The sequence below is a fragment of the Cherax quadricarinatus genome, chromosome 51 (assembly GCF_038502225.1).
Source record: "Cherax quadricarinatus isolate ZL_2023a chromosome 51, ASM3850222v1, whole genome shotgun sequence".
In the NCBI taxonomy this organism is placed as follows: Eukaryota; Metazoa; Arthropoda; class Malacostraca; order Decapoda; family Parastacidae; genus Cherax; species Cherax quadricarinatus.
In genome coordinates, this window is record NC_091342.1 from 9,881,829 (window position 1) to 9,896,897 (window position 15,069).

The 15,069-nt window shown below is 40.0% G+C and overlaps 1 protein-coding gene and 1 long non-coding RNA gene across 5 annotated transcripts in view; both read left to right on the plus strand.

The window, feature by feature from the left end:
* LOC138854182 (uncharacterized) overlaps positions 1 to 6,126 on the plus strand; it is a 77,349-nt gene extending 71,223 nt beyond the window's left edge. The window contains exon 2 of the long non-coding RNA XR_011393403.1: positions 3,664 to 6,126. This is a non-coding gene — a long non-coding RNA (uncharacterized lncRNA). The remainder of the gene's footprint in view (positions 1 to 3,663) is intronic.
* Positions 1 to 6,126, plus strand: part of LOC128705962 (cytochrome P450 2D14-like) — a 33,406-nt gene extending 27,280 nt beyond the window's left edge. For all 4 annotated transcript variants that reach the window (XM_070095814.1, XM_070095817.1, XM_070095815.1 and 1 more), the window contains 2 exons: positions 1 to 117; positions 1,534 to 6,126. The exon at positions 1 to 117 is cut by the window's left edge and continues 24 nt beyond it. In XM_070095814.1, coding sequence (XP_069951915.1) covers positions 1 to 117; positions 1,534 to 1,712 — 296 coding nt within the window. In that variant the 3' untranslated portion in view covers positions 1,713 to 6,126. The remainder of the gene's footprint in view (positions 118 to 1,533) is intronic.
* Positions 6,127 to 15,069: the final 8,943 nt, after the last annotated feature.

Genomic DNA, 15,069 nt, shown 5'->3' on the forward strand with positions numbered 1-15,069 from the left:
AGGAAGTCATGTCAGACCCTAAGTTATGGAAGAACCCACATGAGTTTGACCCAGAAAACTTCCTGAACGCTGAAGGAAAATATGTAAAGAACGAAGGCTTCTTTCCTTTTGGTATAGGTATGTTGTGATATTTTATGACAATCGGTGTAACAGACTCACTTTTCCCTAAGAAAACACTGCTGCCCCTGGTGCCTATGAATAAGTATTAATCTAGAAGTCCGTAGTCCATAGCAGATGTCGTTACCATCTGAGATGGTTCAACCTCTCAAATACCACTTTGTTTCAGGGTTCATGTACCTATTTTAAAACATGATTATTTTTCCAAAGGAGGAGCTTAGCCTTATTTCGCCATACTGGAGGTAGTAGAGATGTCTTGTCTGAGAGCAATGTGTGAGGGAAATATTATAAAGAGAATTTGTAGCTTGGAGATTAGGAGAAGGTGCGGGGTTACTAAACAGTACTATCCAGAGGGCTAGGGATGGGTTGTTGAGGTGATTTGGATATTTAGAGAGGATGGAACAAAATAGAATGACTTGGAGGGTGTATAAATTTGTTATGGAGGGTAGGCAGGGTAGGAGTTGCTCTAGGAAAGGTTTGAGGGAGGGGCTTGGATATCCAGCAAGGGTGTGTGAGCTTGCTAGGTAGGAGTAAGTTGAGCAAAGGGTTTTTTTTGGTCTTGACGAGCTGTTGGAGTGTGAGCACGATAACATCTGTGAAGGGATTCAGGGAAACCGGTTAGCCGGACTTGCGTCCGGCTAACAGGCTATCCTCAGCCCTCCCTGAGGGAGGGCTGAGGATATTTGCTGTAATATATGAACTGTAATATTGGCGAGCCTCTGGCAAGATAGTGATGGAATGAGTGATAATGAAAGTGTTTATTCATTTTTGGACCACCCTGCCTATATATATATATATATATATATATATATATATATATATATATATATATATATATATATATATATATATATATATATATATATATATATATATATATATATATATATATATATATGTCGTGCCGAATAGGCAGAACTTGCGATCTTGGCTTAAATAGCAACGCTCATCTTGCCATATAGGACAAGTGAAAATTTGTGTATGCAATAATTTCGCCAAAATCATTCTGAACCTAACGAAAAAAATATATTTCACTGTGTTTGTTTAGTATTAAATTACTGTAAACAATTCTAAAGTATATTTAGTTAGGTTAGGCTAAAATAAATTGTTCTTGTTATAATAAGGTTAGGTAAGTTTTCTAAGTTCCTTTTGGTGCAAAATTAAAAATTTTTACATCAACATTAATGAAAAAATATATCTTTAAACGTATAAGAGAAAATTTCAGAAAGGACTTAATTTTAAATGAGTTCTTGCTAATTGACCAGTTTTACATATTCGGCACCACATATATATATATATATATATATATAGATATATATATATATATATATATATATATATATATATATATATATATATATATATATATGATTTGGTTGCTAACTAGACACACTAACCTCTGGTATATTCCTGCAGGAAGGCGAGTATGTGTCGGGGAGTCTCTGGCTCGCATGCAGATCTTTGTCTTCCTCGCCAGCCTCTTCCAACGCTTCACCTTCTCCCTCGTGGGTGAGGAGGTTATTCCTACCAACAACAACACCTTTAGTGCCCCAGTCATCTACAGTGCTGTAGCTCACCTGAGACCACCTCTGTAGGTCCCTTGTAACAGCGTAAAGCATCCTCAACCCCTACCAATTTGGCTTCAGGAAAAGCAAAGCACAAACGACGCAATTGTAAAAATGCTAGACCTGTTTTACACAGCACTTGAAAAAATGAATATCCATTAGGACTCTTTATCGACCTAAGGAAAGCTTTTGATACAGTAGACCACAACATCCTGCTCCACAAACTTGATTATTATGGCATAAGAGGCCACCCACTTACATATTTCAAATCCTACCTTACTAACAGGCATCAATACGTCTCTTTTAAGGACAACCTCATCAATAAGACCACTGGATACTGGAGTACCACAGGTCCCCTGCTCTTCCTTTTATACATCAATAATCTTCCTAATGTATCACAACACCTTAAACCTATTCTCTTTGCTGACGACACGACGTATGTCATCTCCCATCCTAATCTTGCCTCACTCAACACCATTGTTAACGAAGAGCTTGTGAAAATGTCGACCTGGATGACTGCTAATAAACTTACACGTAATACTGACAAATCCTTCTACATTATGTTTGGGAACAGAACAGTTGTTGCCCAGCTGAATATAACGACTGACAACACTCTTACTGCTAAACATAGTGAGGGCAAATTCCTGGGCCTGCATCTTGACAGCAACCTGAAATTCAACACCCATATCAACAAATAACAACAAAAAAAAGTATTTAAAACAGTTGGGATCCTCTCCAAGATACGTTACTACGTACCACAATCAGCCCTACTCACACTATACTATTCACTCATCTATGCCTACCTCACCTATGCTATTTGTGCCTGGGGATCAACAGCAGCAACTCACCTAAAGCCAATAATAACCCAACAGAAAGCCACAGTAAGAATTATCACGCAATCCAGTACTAGACAACACCCCTTCCCCACACTCTTCAAAGACCTAAACTTCCTTAGTGTACAGAACATCCACACCTACTACTGTGCAACCTACATCTACAGAACCATAAATTCTAATATTAACCATGAACTAAAACACTTTATAGTTGCAACAGAACACATAGACACAATACCAGACACAAAAATCTGTATGACACTCCTCGTGTCCGGCTAAACCTCTACAAAAATTCGGTGTACATAAAAGGGCCTAAAATCTGGAACTCCCTGACTGAGAACTCAGAACAGCAGACTCAACCAACATTTTCAAAACTACCGTCAAAAAACATATTATCTCCCTAACACACCCGATCATCAACTAGCCAAATGAAACCCACCTAATTCTCATTTTTTGTATCATAACACATCCAAAACAATATAATCTTACTCTTGTCATCTGTAATTCCTTCTAACTTACACATATACTCCCCAAATACAATACAATACAATACAATACTTTATTTGGACATGATACATAGTTGCACAAAGAATTATAGTTGGGTGTACATGCCAAAAGCCCTTTATATGCAGAGCATTATGTGCAGGCTTAAAATTAACTTAAGATTAACTAAGCAATGATATATTCAGTGGCAAAAATTACAGTAAACAAAATACAACATGAAGTACAAATGAATATTTTAAACAATGAAGAGGAATTATAATTGTACAAATTTGTAGCATAACAATGTATAATATAACAAAATGATCAATATACTATATCAATATACTATTGGTAGTGCAGAAACAGGTCAGATGGTCATTAGATGAGTTACTGCGCATTCAAGAGAATGGATTATTCTATTAGGTAATGTAATTAAAAAAAACATAGTTTGATAGAGTCACAGTTTACACTTTTATGAAATACAGTTATTTAATATTTATTTAGTTGTGGGTGAGTAAGTGGTTTTTAAGAAGAGTCTTGAATTGATAAACAGTGTTTCTTTTGTATTCACAGGTAATGAATTCCAGATTTTTGGGCCTTTTATATGCATATAGTTTTTATATAGAGTGATCTGTGCCTTGTGTTATGTCATGTGTTCTGTTGAGGTTGGTAAGGAGAAGTTTGAGGGGAGGGTTTATACCTGAGTTTATTGTTCTATGTAGAAGGCACAATAATAATGTGGATGTTTTGTACAGTGAGTAAGTTTAGAATATTGGTGGAGTATGCTGCCTGGAGTGGGAATTTGTTATCGTTCTGGCTGCAGACTTTGGTTGGGTAAATAGTGGTCTGAGATGATTTATTATTGTTGAGCCCCATGCACAGATTCCATAGGTGAGATAGGGGTAAATGCGTGAGTGATATAGGGCCAGGAAAGCTGACTGTGGAACATAGTACTGTATCTTCGATAGTATGCCTACGGTCTTGGAGATTTTCTTGGAAATTTGTTGTACATGTGTGTGAAATTTGAGTCTATTATCAAGGTGGATTCCTAAAAAATTTCCCTCTGTGAGTTTCGTGATAGGTGATCCGTTTATCATTATGTTAAGAGGAACATCTGTAGTTCTGTTCCCAAACTGAATGAAGTAGGTTTTGTCAATATTGAGAGTAAGCTTGTTAATCAATTCGGTATTTACAGTATTGGCTAGTATGACTGGGCTTGGGTGAGAGAAGACGTATGTAGTGTCATCTGCAAAGAGTGTGGGTCTGAGTAGTTGCGATGCATTTGGTAGGTCGTTTATGTAAATGAGAAAGAGAAGAGGGCCAAGGACACTTCCCTGTGGGACTCCAACTGTAATTGGCTGTGTGGAAGAGTTTGCTCCATTTGTGTACACATATTGGCTTCTGTTGCTAAGGTATGACTTTAGGTAGTTGAGGGAGTGCCCCTTATACCATAGTGTGATAATTTTATGTGCAACAAATTATGGTCAACTGTATCAAAAGCTTTACATAAATCAATGAAGATCCCCAATGGGACTTCTCTTTTCTCAAGTGCAGTGTATATTTGTTCAAACATGTGTATAATAGCATCATTCGTATTTTTATTTGTCCTGAACCCAAACTGACAGGGATTGAGTATGTTGTGGGAGATGAGGTAGGAGTAAATTCGCTTATGAATTAATTTTTCAAAGATTTTAGAAAGAAGGGATAAGTTGGATATTGGCCTATAGTTATTCAAGTCTGCTTGATCTCCACCTTTATGTATTGGGGTGACCCTCGCTATTTTGAGAACTGTAGGGAAGGTAGAGGATTCGATGGATTTGTTAAAGAGTGTTGCAATGATTGGTGACAGCACTTGTGAAGCTTTTTAGTATATAAAGGATGGTAAGGTATTTAAATCTCCTGCCTTGTTCTTTAGTGTGTTGATAATAAGTGAGACTTCTCTTGGGTTGGTCGGAGCTAGGAACAGTGTGTTCGGGAAGGTGCCAGTGAGGTAGTCATTAGGTGGGGTGTTTGAGGTTGGGATTTTTTCCACCAGGTTTTTTTCCTATGGTGGAGAAGAAAACATTGAGTCTGTTTGCTGTTTCAGTCGGCGGGAGTTGGGGTTCTTCTAGTTTTGTTAGTTTGATTGTTCTGTTTCTTGGTATCTTCTTTGTTCCTAGAATTTCAGATAGGGTAAGATAAGATTTCGTTCGGATTTTTAACCCCGGAGGGTTAGCCACCCAGGATAACCCAAGAAAGTCAGTGCGTCATCGAGGACTGTCTAACTTATTTCCATTGGGGTCCTTAATCTTGTCCCCCAGGATGCGACCCACACCAGTCGACTAACACCCAGGTACCTATTTGCTGCTAGGTGAACAGGTGTAAGGAAACGTGTCGGAATTTCCACCCGCCGGGAATCGAACCCGGGCCCTCCGTGTGTGAAGCGGGAGCTTTAGCCACCAGACCACCAGGTCTTTTTTATATCACCTTTTAAGTTGGATAATCTATTCTCATAATACAATTTTTTTGCCCTTCTTATCAGGCTGGTTAGGATTGACGAGTAACATTTTGTTTGGTCTCTGGTTATGTGACCCATTCTGTACTGTTTTTCGTATAGGTGCTTTGTATTTATGGATTTGAGGATGCTGGGTGTTAGCCAGGGACTGTTCAGTCTCTTAGCTGTCATCTGTTTAGTTTTTTTAGGGCAGTGCTTGTTATAGACGTATTGGGTCTGTAAACATAAAACTCCTAATATAGCTATTGCCTATTAAATCTCAAGTTAGTCCTAAGTTTGCCTAATATACTCTTCCAGTATAGGAGCTTTTATAGAAACAGTGTATCATGCCAAGACAAATCTCATCCCATTACTAAATTTACCGTTTGTAATATTATTACATGTATATGTTTTGTACTACCGTACTATTATAAATCTAATTATGTATCTAATTATGTATGTTTCTAATTATGTATGTAACTAATTATGTATGTTAAAATATACTGCTCTATAGCCTATATCAATATTGAGTAAGAATTAGTATTAATCTGCCCGAAATGCCTAGGGATGCTAGTGGCCATCTTTTTAATTAATACTTTATAACATGTAAACCATGCATTGTAAGCTTTACAAGGAATAAACATTTTCATTTTCATTATTCATTTCATTTTCATTTTCAATGGCTGTACACTCGAAATTCAAACACACTTTGTTTTATATTGTCTGTGAAAATCATTTCAATCTAGTCATTAATAATGGAGTAATTTCAAGCAATAGGCTAAAATCTTAGTTTCCAGATATTGGAAAAAACGAGAATACAGCTCATTACGTCAAAAAAAAAAAAATCACAAAACGCGCTACTTTGGATGTTTTCTATGCAATGTAAGTGATTTCGCATTGTTTCCCCTGTATATTATACCGTTTTCTTTAGTGAAAACCGGAAGTAACAGAGAAAACCCGTCTCTTATAGCCAGAAACTTGAGTAAATCATTCATTGGGGCCGGCCAGCACCCCCCGGTAAAATATAGCCCCTCAAGGAAGGTTCCCTGACTCTGGTAAGGGGCTCTTGATCTAGGGAATTGGATCTATGCTCCAGTTCCCTGAATTGAACCTGAATGCCTTTCATTCCTCCCCACATGCGCTATATAATCCTACGGGTTTAGCGCTTCCCCATGATTATAATAATAATAGAGCTCCTCCCACACTGTGATGATGTTGTTTGGTAAATTTGGTGTATTAGAAAAAAAAGTAGAAAAAAACTCAAGGAAAAAAATAATCTCACAGTCACGATTTTTCTATGTGGTGCGTCGTAAGTTTTAGTTTAATATGTTTATTATGCACCCCATACCCATCCTCCGGTGCGTCGTAAGAAAACGTGTTTCAAATAGCTATAATGCGCTTTAGATACGACGTATTCCAATGGAATTTTTCACCAAAATGTTGCCAGATTCTTATAATAATAATCTTAAACTATTTTGCTGTCAGCAAAATTCATTTTCCAAGTTTTTCGAATTATTTTCGTACTCCGCGCGCCGCGGCGTGCCACAGGTACCTATAATCTGGTTTTCTCCCTCTGTTAATTATATCTAGTAATATAAATTGTGTAAATATGCTGGGTTAGGATATGTTAAATCCTTTTGAAGTTAATTATCCTAACTTTGCCTACGGGAAGTTAGCGTCTGGCAGCGGGGTTATACACTTACTTACTTACTTACCAGTGTTCCTTATTTTGTTGGAAATCATACGCTCTTTACGTACGGTGTGAGGACGGACTCGTTGGTCAGGGAGGTTTCTATTTTACAGAGCCTTTTTTTTTTGTCTTTGTCTTCGCTATTGTCGGCAACACGTCATTCGGATCCTCCAAATCGTTGAATTAAATCTGAGAATTGAAATAATTGGATTCTAAGATCGCTCGTTTGAGACATGGCCAGTTACATACCTTGTGATACAGGACCAGATAAGGGTTTCCAAGTGTCTTATTTGACACAGTGATCTGAGTTTGTCTTAATTACCCACCTTGTCCTCCACCTTATCACAGTAAACATGATTTTTACCACATTTTTCCATTAAATTTATTAACTTTCAGCATTCTTCTTATCTGAAGTGGATGTTCATTAGATTTGATAATCGGTGACAAGACTTCAATCACGCAAACACAACTAGTTGAGAACACGAATGTGAAATGAATTGACCTTAAATTGACCCATACAAGACGTCTTTATACTTGAGGAACTACCGTCCTCCCAAGTGAGCGTCAGACGAAACCCTGTAATTGTTTTTACTCGTTAGTAGGAGTGCTGGTATCTTTTATCTGTTTCATAAAGTTCTACTTAGGACACTATATATACACGTAATACACGTAAAGGTATACACACTCATCTGAGTTTTTTTTTATTTTCTTAATAGTTCTTGTTCTTATTACTTCCTTTCATCTCCGTGGGGAAGTGGAATAAGAATCTTTCATCCGTGGGTTATGAGTGTTGTAAAAGCCGACTAATATGCCTGGAGCAATGGGCTAGTAACCCCTTCTCCTGTATAGGTTACTAAAAATAAGAAGAAAATCTTTCAGCTGGGATGTTTGAATGTGCGTGGATGTGGTGAGGATGACAAGAAATGATTGTGGATGTTATCAATGAGAAGGACATGAATGTGCTGGCTGTACGTGAAGGGGGTAGGAGAGCTTCAGTGGGGAGAAATAAATGGGCTTAGGCCAGGGGGTTCTGTTAGCGTTAGAGCCAAGGAAGGAGTAGCAATAATGTTGAAGGATCAGTTATGGTAGGAAAAGAAGGAATATAAATGCATAAATTCAAGGATTATGTGGAGTAAAATAAGGGTCAGATATGAAAAGTGGGTTATAGTAATGTTTAGTGTTTATGCACTTGGAGAAGAGAGAAAGAAGTATAGAGGAGAGAGAGAGAGATTTCGGGAGATGTTGAGAGAGTGTTTGGGAGTTCTGAACCAAGTACTCACCTAATTGTGGTTGCAGGGATCGAGACTCAGCTCCTGGCCCCGCCTCTTCACTGATTGCTGCTAGGTCCTCTCTCTCTCTCTCTCTCTCTGCTCCCTGAGCTTTGTCGTCTCAGTAGTAGTACCAGTTCCTAGTAACCAGTTACCAGTAACCAGTGTACCAGTAGATGACTCACTACCAACCGTCTCTGCGTGAATCACTGTCTGTATTCATATTGCTGCTGACCACAGCAGTATTTCAAACACCCCCTCACATATGGGTACTGGGGTTAGTCAGTCTTCCGTTGCAGAAAGACGTTTCTGTGGCTAGTGTGCTCACTTGAGTGTTGCTGTTGTCCCTTGCGTTTCAGATTGTGATCCCATCCTAGTTGACAGTAATCAGTGCATTGTAAGAAGTTATTTCTCGAGTAACTTCCACGTTGTTAACGTTTGTAAGTGAAGTTTATAGCTGATACCTCGTGTCACTGTGTGTGACTCAGATTGAATATCAGCATTGTTCACCATGTTCATTTCTTTTCTCCTGTGCTTGCAGTTTGAAATAGTAGATTTGTTCTCCCTTGCTCATATTGCGTGTTATAGCGTTAATTTTTTTCAACCGGGGGGAGTCATCCACTCCACCGAGTAAGAAAGAACCGATCCCTTGTGTTCTGGTGATTCGATTCCTGCTCCAGGAAGATCTTATTCTGACTGTGAAGCCACCGGCACCCATCAGTGACTTTGTCAAGAACCAAGAATTACTGTATCGAACAGCCGAGTTGGGTACTCCTAGCAGAAGAGAATACCAGTTAGTAATTCCACAGTCACTAGTGAATGTAGCCTTACAGCTAGTTCACGATGTACCAGGTGTTGCACACCCTGGTATGGATCGTTCAGTAAAACAAGCCAGATTGAAATACTTTTGGCCTCGTATGGCAACTGATATTTCTGAGTATGTTAAGAAATGTAGTGTCTGCATGCAACATAAAGGTAATGCTAATGGTCCTAATCCAATCCAAGTATATCCAACCACTAGCGAACCTTGGGAAAGAGTTGTGCTAGATTTGTTAACTAATTTCCAATGTTCCCTCCAGGGCAACAAACATCTGTGTGTTATGGTAGACCATTTCACCAGATATGTTCCTATTGCAGATAAGACTGCCGAGGCAGTAGCTAAAGCATTTAAAGAACGCATTATCTGCAGGCATACCACCCCTAAGTCCCTAGTAACAGATAATGGAGGTGAATTGTGTACCTTGTACAAGATCCCTAAATCCACCATTGTTCCTCATCACCCTGCCAGCAATGGGTTAGCGGAACGAACCAATAAGAAAGTACTTGATGTCTTGAGAGCCACTATCAATCCCAACAGTGAAACTTGGGATGAAGTTATACCTGATGTGCAGTGTGCTATAAATTCTTACAATGTTTCTATAGGTGACACTCCACATTATGCATTGTACGGTGTAGATAAACGTTTGCCTTATGAGTTGTTATATTCTAATCTGAAACCAAATTACAACCCTGATGATTTCATAGCAACTCGTACCAGCTTAGCTCAAAGTGTTTTTAGAAGAATCCGTGAAACACTTCATAAATCAATAACGGAATTTACAAGAGTCGCAAACACTCGAGCAAAGCCATCCAAAATCAAAGTAGGTTCGAGAGTTATGCTGACTAACTTTAACAAAACGTCTGCAATGCCAAAGCCTGATCAAAAGTTTGTTGGTCCTTATCGAGTAGTTGAACATATCACTGGTAATAAGTATAAGGTTAGAGAAATTAGTACTGGTCAGTATAAAGAATCGCATTTAGATCATATGAAGTTAGTATGTGATGATAATGATGTTCCAACCCAGACTGTGACAGACTCTGACAATCCTCCTGATCCTGTACTCTCTTTCTCTGATACTCAGTCAGACGATCAACCTGAGTGTCGTTATTCCCTATGTACACGACAGGTATTGAGAAATCCTCAAGTATCATTTGTAACTACCAATTCAGATTTGCCTCAAATACAGCATGAGTTAGCGAGTGCTACAGAGTTTGATCCTCCCAGAGATGACACCCATTCTGCATATGTCAATCTCACCCTAGCAGAGTTGGGGTTAAATGTAAATAACCTGTATAGATGAATAATTACAGTATCAACTTATCAGTATTCAAGAATTTTTTTTTTTTTTTTGTGCTCACGTTCTCTCCGAATTCTGAGAGTTAACAGTCTAGATTTGAGTGCACCGAATCTGCCTTTCTGTTAAACACTTCTTTCTTTGTATATATTCCTTCCTCAGAATCCGTAGATCACATGAATACAGATCGATCGATCAAAATTTTTTTTTATCACTTCTATTGTGTAATCTCAACGTTGAGTTTCATTCGATGAGTTTTCGTTGAGTTTCATTCGATGAGTTTCATTCGTTGAGTTTCATTCGATGAGTTTCATTTGATGAGTTTCATTCGATGAGTTGTGTTATATTATATCTTGTATTGCATTACAGTTTCAGTTACGTAAGCTTCCATTCCAATATTCTACTTATGTATGTTATAATGTTCAATTGTTGTGTACTTTGACATTGTATAGAATCAGCCCAAGCCGTATACCTGCCATCTCTAGTTTGTATTAGTTGTATGTTGGGACGACATACGTTAGCGTCGCTGAGCTCTCAGTAGTAGTACCAGTTCCTAGTAACCAGTTACCAGTAACCAGTGTACCAGTAGATGACTCACTACCAACCGTCTCTGCATGAATCACTGTCTGTATTCATATTGCTGCTGACCACAGCAGTATTTCAAACACCCCCTCACATATGGGTACTGGGGTTAGTCAGTCTTACGAGTGAGAGCAAGGAGGCAGGTCACGGCTGTTTGGCGCTTCCCACACTATCCGTAATATACGTACTACCAGCCTATGTGAGTATTTCTTTACCCTATCCACGTGTTCGAACCCCACATGATAGTCGTACCTCGTCTTAAAACTATGTATGGTTTCTGCTTTCACTACGTTACTTGTTAGATTATTCTACTTCCTGACAACTCTATGACTGAATAAATACTTCCTAACATCCCTTTAATACGTCTGAGTCTTCAGCTTCCAACTGTGACCCCTTGTTTTTGTGTCCTCTCTCTGGAACATCCTGTCTCTGTCCATCTTATTTATTCCACGTATTATTTTGTATGTCGTTATCATGTCTCCCCTGACCCTCTTGTCCTCCAGTGTCGTCAGGCCGATTTCCGTCAACCTTTCTTCGTAGGGCATTTCCCCTGAGCTCCAGAACTAACCTTGTTGTAAATCTTTGCACTTTCTCTAATTTCTTGACATGCTTGACAAGGCGTGGGTTCCAAACTGGTGCTGCATACTCCAGTATGGGCCTGACATACACGGTGTACAGTGTCTTGAACGATTCCTTATTAAGGTATCGGAACGCTATTCCGATACCTTAGTTAGGAGACCTAAATGTCAAAGTTGGAGAAACTGTTGTGGAGGGAGTACTAGGTAAGTTTGGGGTGCCTGGAGAAAATAGTAATGGAGGGCACGGACCACGAAGGATCAGGCATGACCACGAAAGTTCGAGTCCTAGCCAAGCCGGAGTTCTGTTAATGATATATATATATATATATATATATATATATATATATATATATATATATATATATGCATGTATGTATGTCGTGCCGAATTTGTCGAACAGGACGTTTTCAAAAAAATTCTAAAAAAAATGTGTGTTTGTGTGTATGAATGTGGATATATCCCGACGGAAGATGAATCATGTAATAAGCCTATCGAGATCAACCATCCAGTCACTATCCAACCTAAACGCTACTTAACCTAAGATAACAGAGAGACGGTGATCGGAAAGATGCAGGAAGGAGGGAGATTTGATCACTTAAGAAAGTCCGCCTCATATGTGGGTCGTTAGTTTCACCTGGGTGAGAGTCGGGGCACCGAGAGAGAAAGCGAGTGAGAGAGTGAAGAAAACAGCAAGGGAGAGAGTGATATGGAGAAATGTCGAATATGGAAGAGAAAGCAGAAAACGAGAGAGAGGGGGAGATATCAGGGATGGAGAGGAAAGGAAGGTAGGAGGAAAGAGAGAGCAATGAAGAAAAAATAGAGAGCAACAGAGGGAGAACGAGACAAGGAAGAGAGAGCAAGAGGGAGCAGCTGAGAGAGAGAGAGAGAGAGAGAGAGAGAGGAACATGTTTGTGCAGCATAATATGAATGAAATAAAGTCAGATGATCAAATGAAACTGCTGCCCACAGATGGCTCCAACTTCCATATTTGTGTGTATCATAACAATAAAGACTTTTAAACGACCTGATGAAGGTAACAGCTCTTAGCTTGTAAATAAAGTTAGAAATCCTTAACCTAACCTTGTAAAACCCCGTGTAAAATAGAGAGCGAGAGAGAGATAGATAGATAGATAGATAGAGAGAGAGAGAGAGAGAGAGAGAGAGAGAGAGAGAGAGAGAGAGAGAGAGAGAGAGAGAGAGAGAGAGAGAGAGAGAGAGCGAATGTCAAATAAAACTGCCAGTGATGGAGAAAGAAGATAAAGATATTTACATCAACACAGAACTGACCCAGCAAATCATTTCTTTTAGCCTAAAGAGCAGGGAGATTTCCCATTTCTTCGAAATTTATAACTAATACCGAGATAAGACATGTATTTGGCTAGGAATGTATTTAATGGAGATCAGAATATTATTTTTTTCATGTTACCCACATCAGTCCACTAACACCCAGGCACCTATTTACTGCTGGATGAAGAGGGTCTGCAGATGTAAGGAGACTCACAGCCCCGTACCTATTTACTGCTGAATGAAAAGGGTCTGCAGGTGTAAGGAGACTCAAAGCCCCGTGCCTATTTACTGCTGGATGAAGAGAGGCAGTAGGTGTAATTTATCTCTATGCAACTTAGTGTCCTGGAATCGAACCCGGGTCATTTCTGTTGCGAGTCAAACTCTGACCATCGAGCTAGGGGTCACTCCGGGGGAGGGTGTGAAGGGGGGGAGAGTTGACCATGTTGACCGGGCAGCTAAGGGAAATTCCTCCTCTTTCTTCTCTTCTTACTCTTTCTCTTCTTCTTCCTCCTCCTCCTTGATCGGGGTGAGGGTGATTTTTGGGGGTGGAAGTGGTGATGATAGGGTAGGTTGTGAGGGGGGTGATGGGTGATGTAGTGGTTACCATGCTGGTGGTTGTGGTGGTGGTAGTAATGGGTGCCGTGGAAATGGTGGTGGAGCTGTAGTAGTTGTGGTAGTGGTGGGGTAGTAGTTGTGGTGGTGGTAGTGGGGTTGTAGTAGTTGTGGTGGTGGTGGGGTTGTAGTAGTTGTGGTGGTGGTGGTGGGGTTGTAGTAGTTGTGGTGGTGGTGGTGGGGTTGTAGTAGTTGTGGTGGTGGTGGTTTTTCCATACAACTTTCTCCTCCTCTCAGCATATATAAACAAAACGAAAAAAAAAAATAAAATAAAACACACACTAACGAGGGTCTGGTGTCGTCTTCAGCAGACACTGCCAACATCACCACCAACTCTTCCACCAAAAGAAAGTATTAAAGACCACTTTCCAACGTCAACACAGGAAGCCTCAACAACATGACACGTCACAGCTAACATGCAAATTTTCAAGAGGAAACCGGTAAAATGTCAGAACTGCCAGGCTATGTGTCTACGTAGGTATGCTGGCCGCAAGCAGCAACAGTCTAGTTGGTCAGGCAGTCAACTAGGAGGCCCGGCTCACGCCAGGTACATCACAGATATCCTGGATTATGAGAACTTTTAAAATATGAGATCAGGCTCTGATCCACCAGGAGGCCTGGTCACAGACCGGGCAGCGGGGGCGTTGACCCCCGGAACTCTCTCCAGGTAAACTCCAGGTGATGGTGATCTTCAATGTTGCAATGGCTACCTAATCTGACTACGGGCCGAGGGCAGCAATAGTCTGACTGAACAGGCAGTCACCAGGGAAGTCTGGTCCCAAGCAGGGCTGCGATAGTAGGGAAAAAATGGAAACAGGTCACAAGTATGAATAAGGGGGTGACTGTTGTGACTGGTTACCAGTAGGTTACCTGTAATTGCTTCCTGGGGTCAACGCCCCTGTGGCCCGGTCCCGGACCAGGTCTCCTGGCGGTTGGCCTGATCGATTAGACTTAATGGTGCCCGCAGTCCAACCTGCCTGGTTGATCATTAACTAACTGGAGAGACTTATCAAGTTCTCTCTTGAAGACAGCTAGGAGTTTGCTGGTAATTTCCCTTAAGCACAGTGGGAGGACGCTACTGAGTTTTCTTTCAGTATACGCATTGCACCCCTGATTTTCAAGAAGGTATCTCGGAACTTCTGACAATCATCTTACTTTCCTATGGGGTATTTTGGGTTGAAGATTTGTAACCAATCCTTCCATAATCTTGCAGGTGTAGATTATAATATATCTTCCTCGCCTACATTCTAAGAAGTACATGGTGAGAAACTTCAAGCACTCCCATTAATTTAGGTATTTGAGTTAGGGAACACGGGCTGTGAAGTTTCTCTGTACATTCTCCAGTTCTGCAATTTCGCCTGCGTTGAAGGTGGCAGTTAGTATACAGCAACATTCCAGCCGAGAGAGGAGAGTAACCTGCACGAGTATTATCATTGGCTTGACTTCTCTATTTTTGAAAGTTCTCAA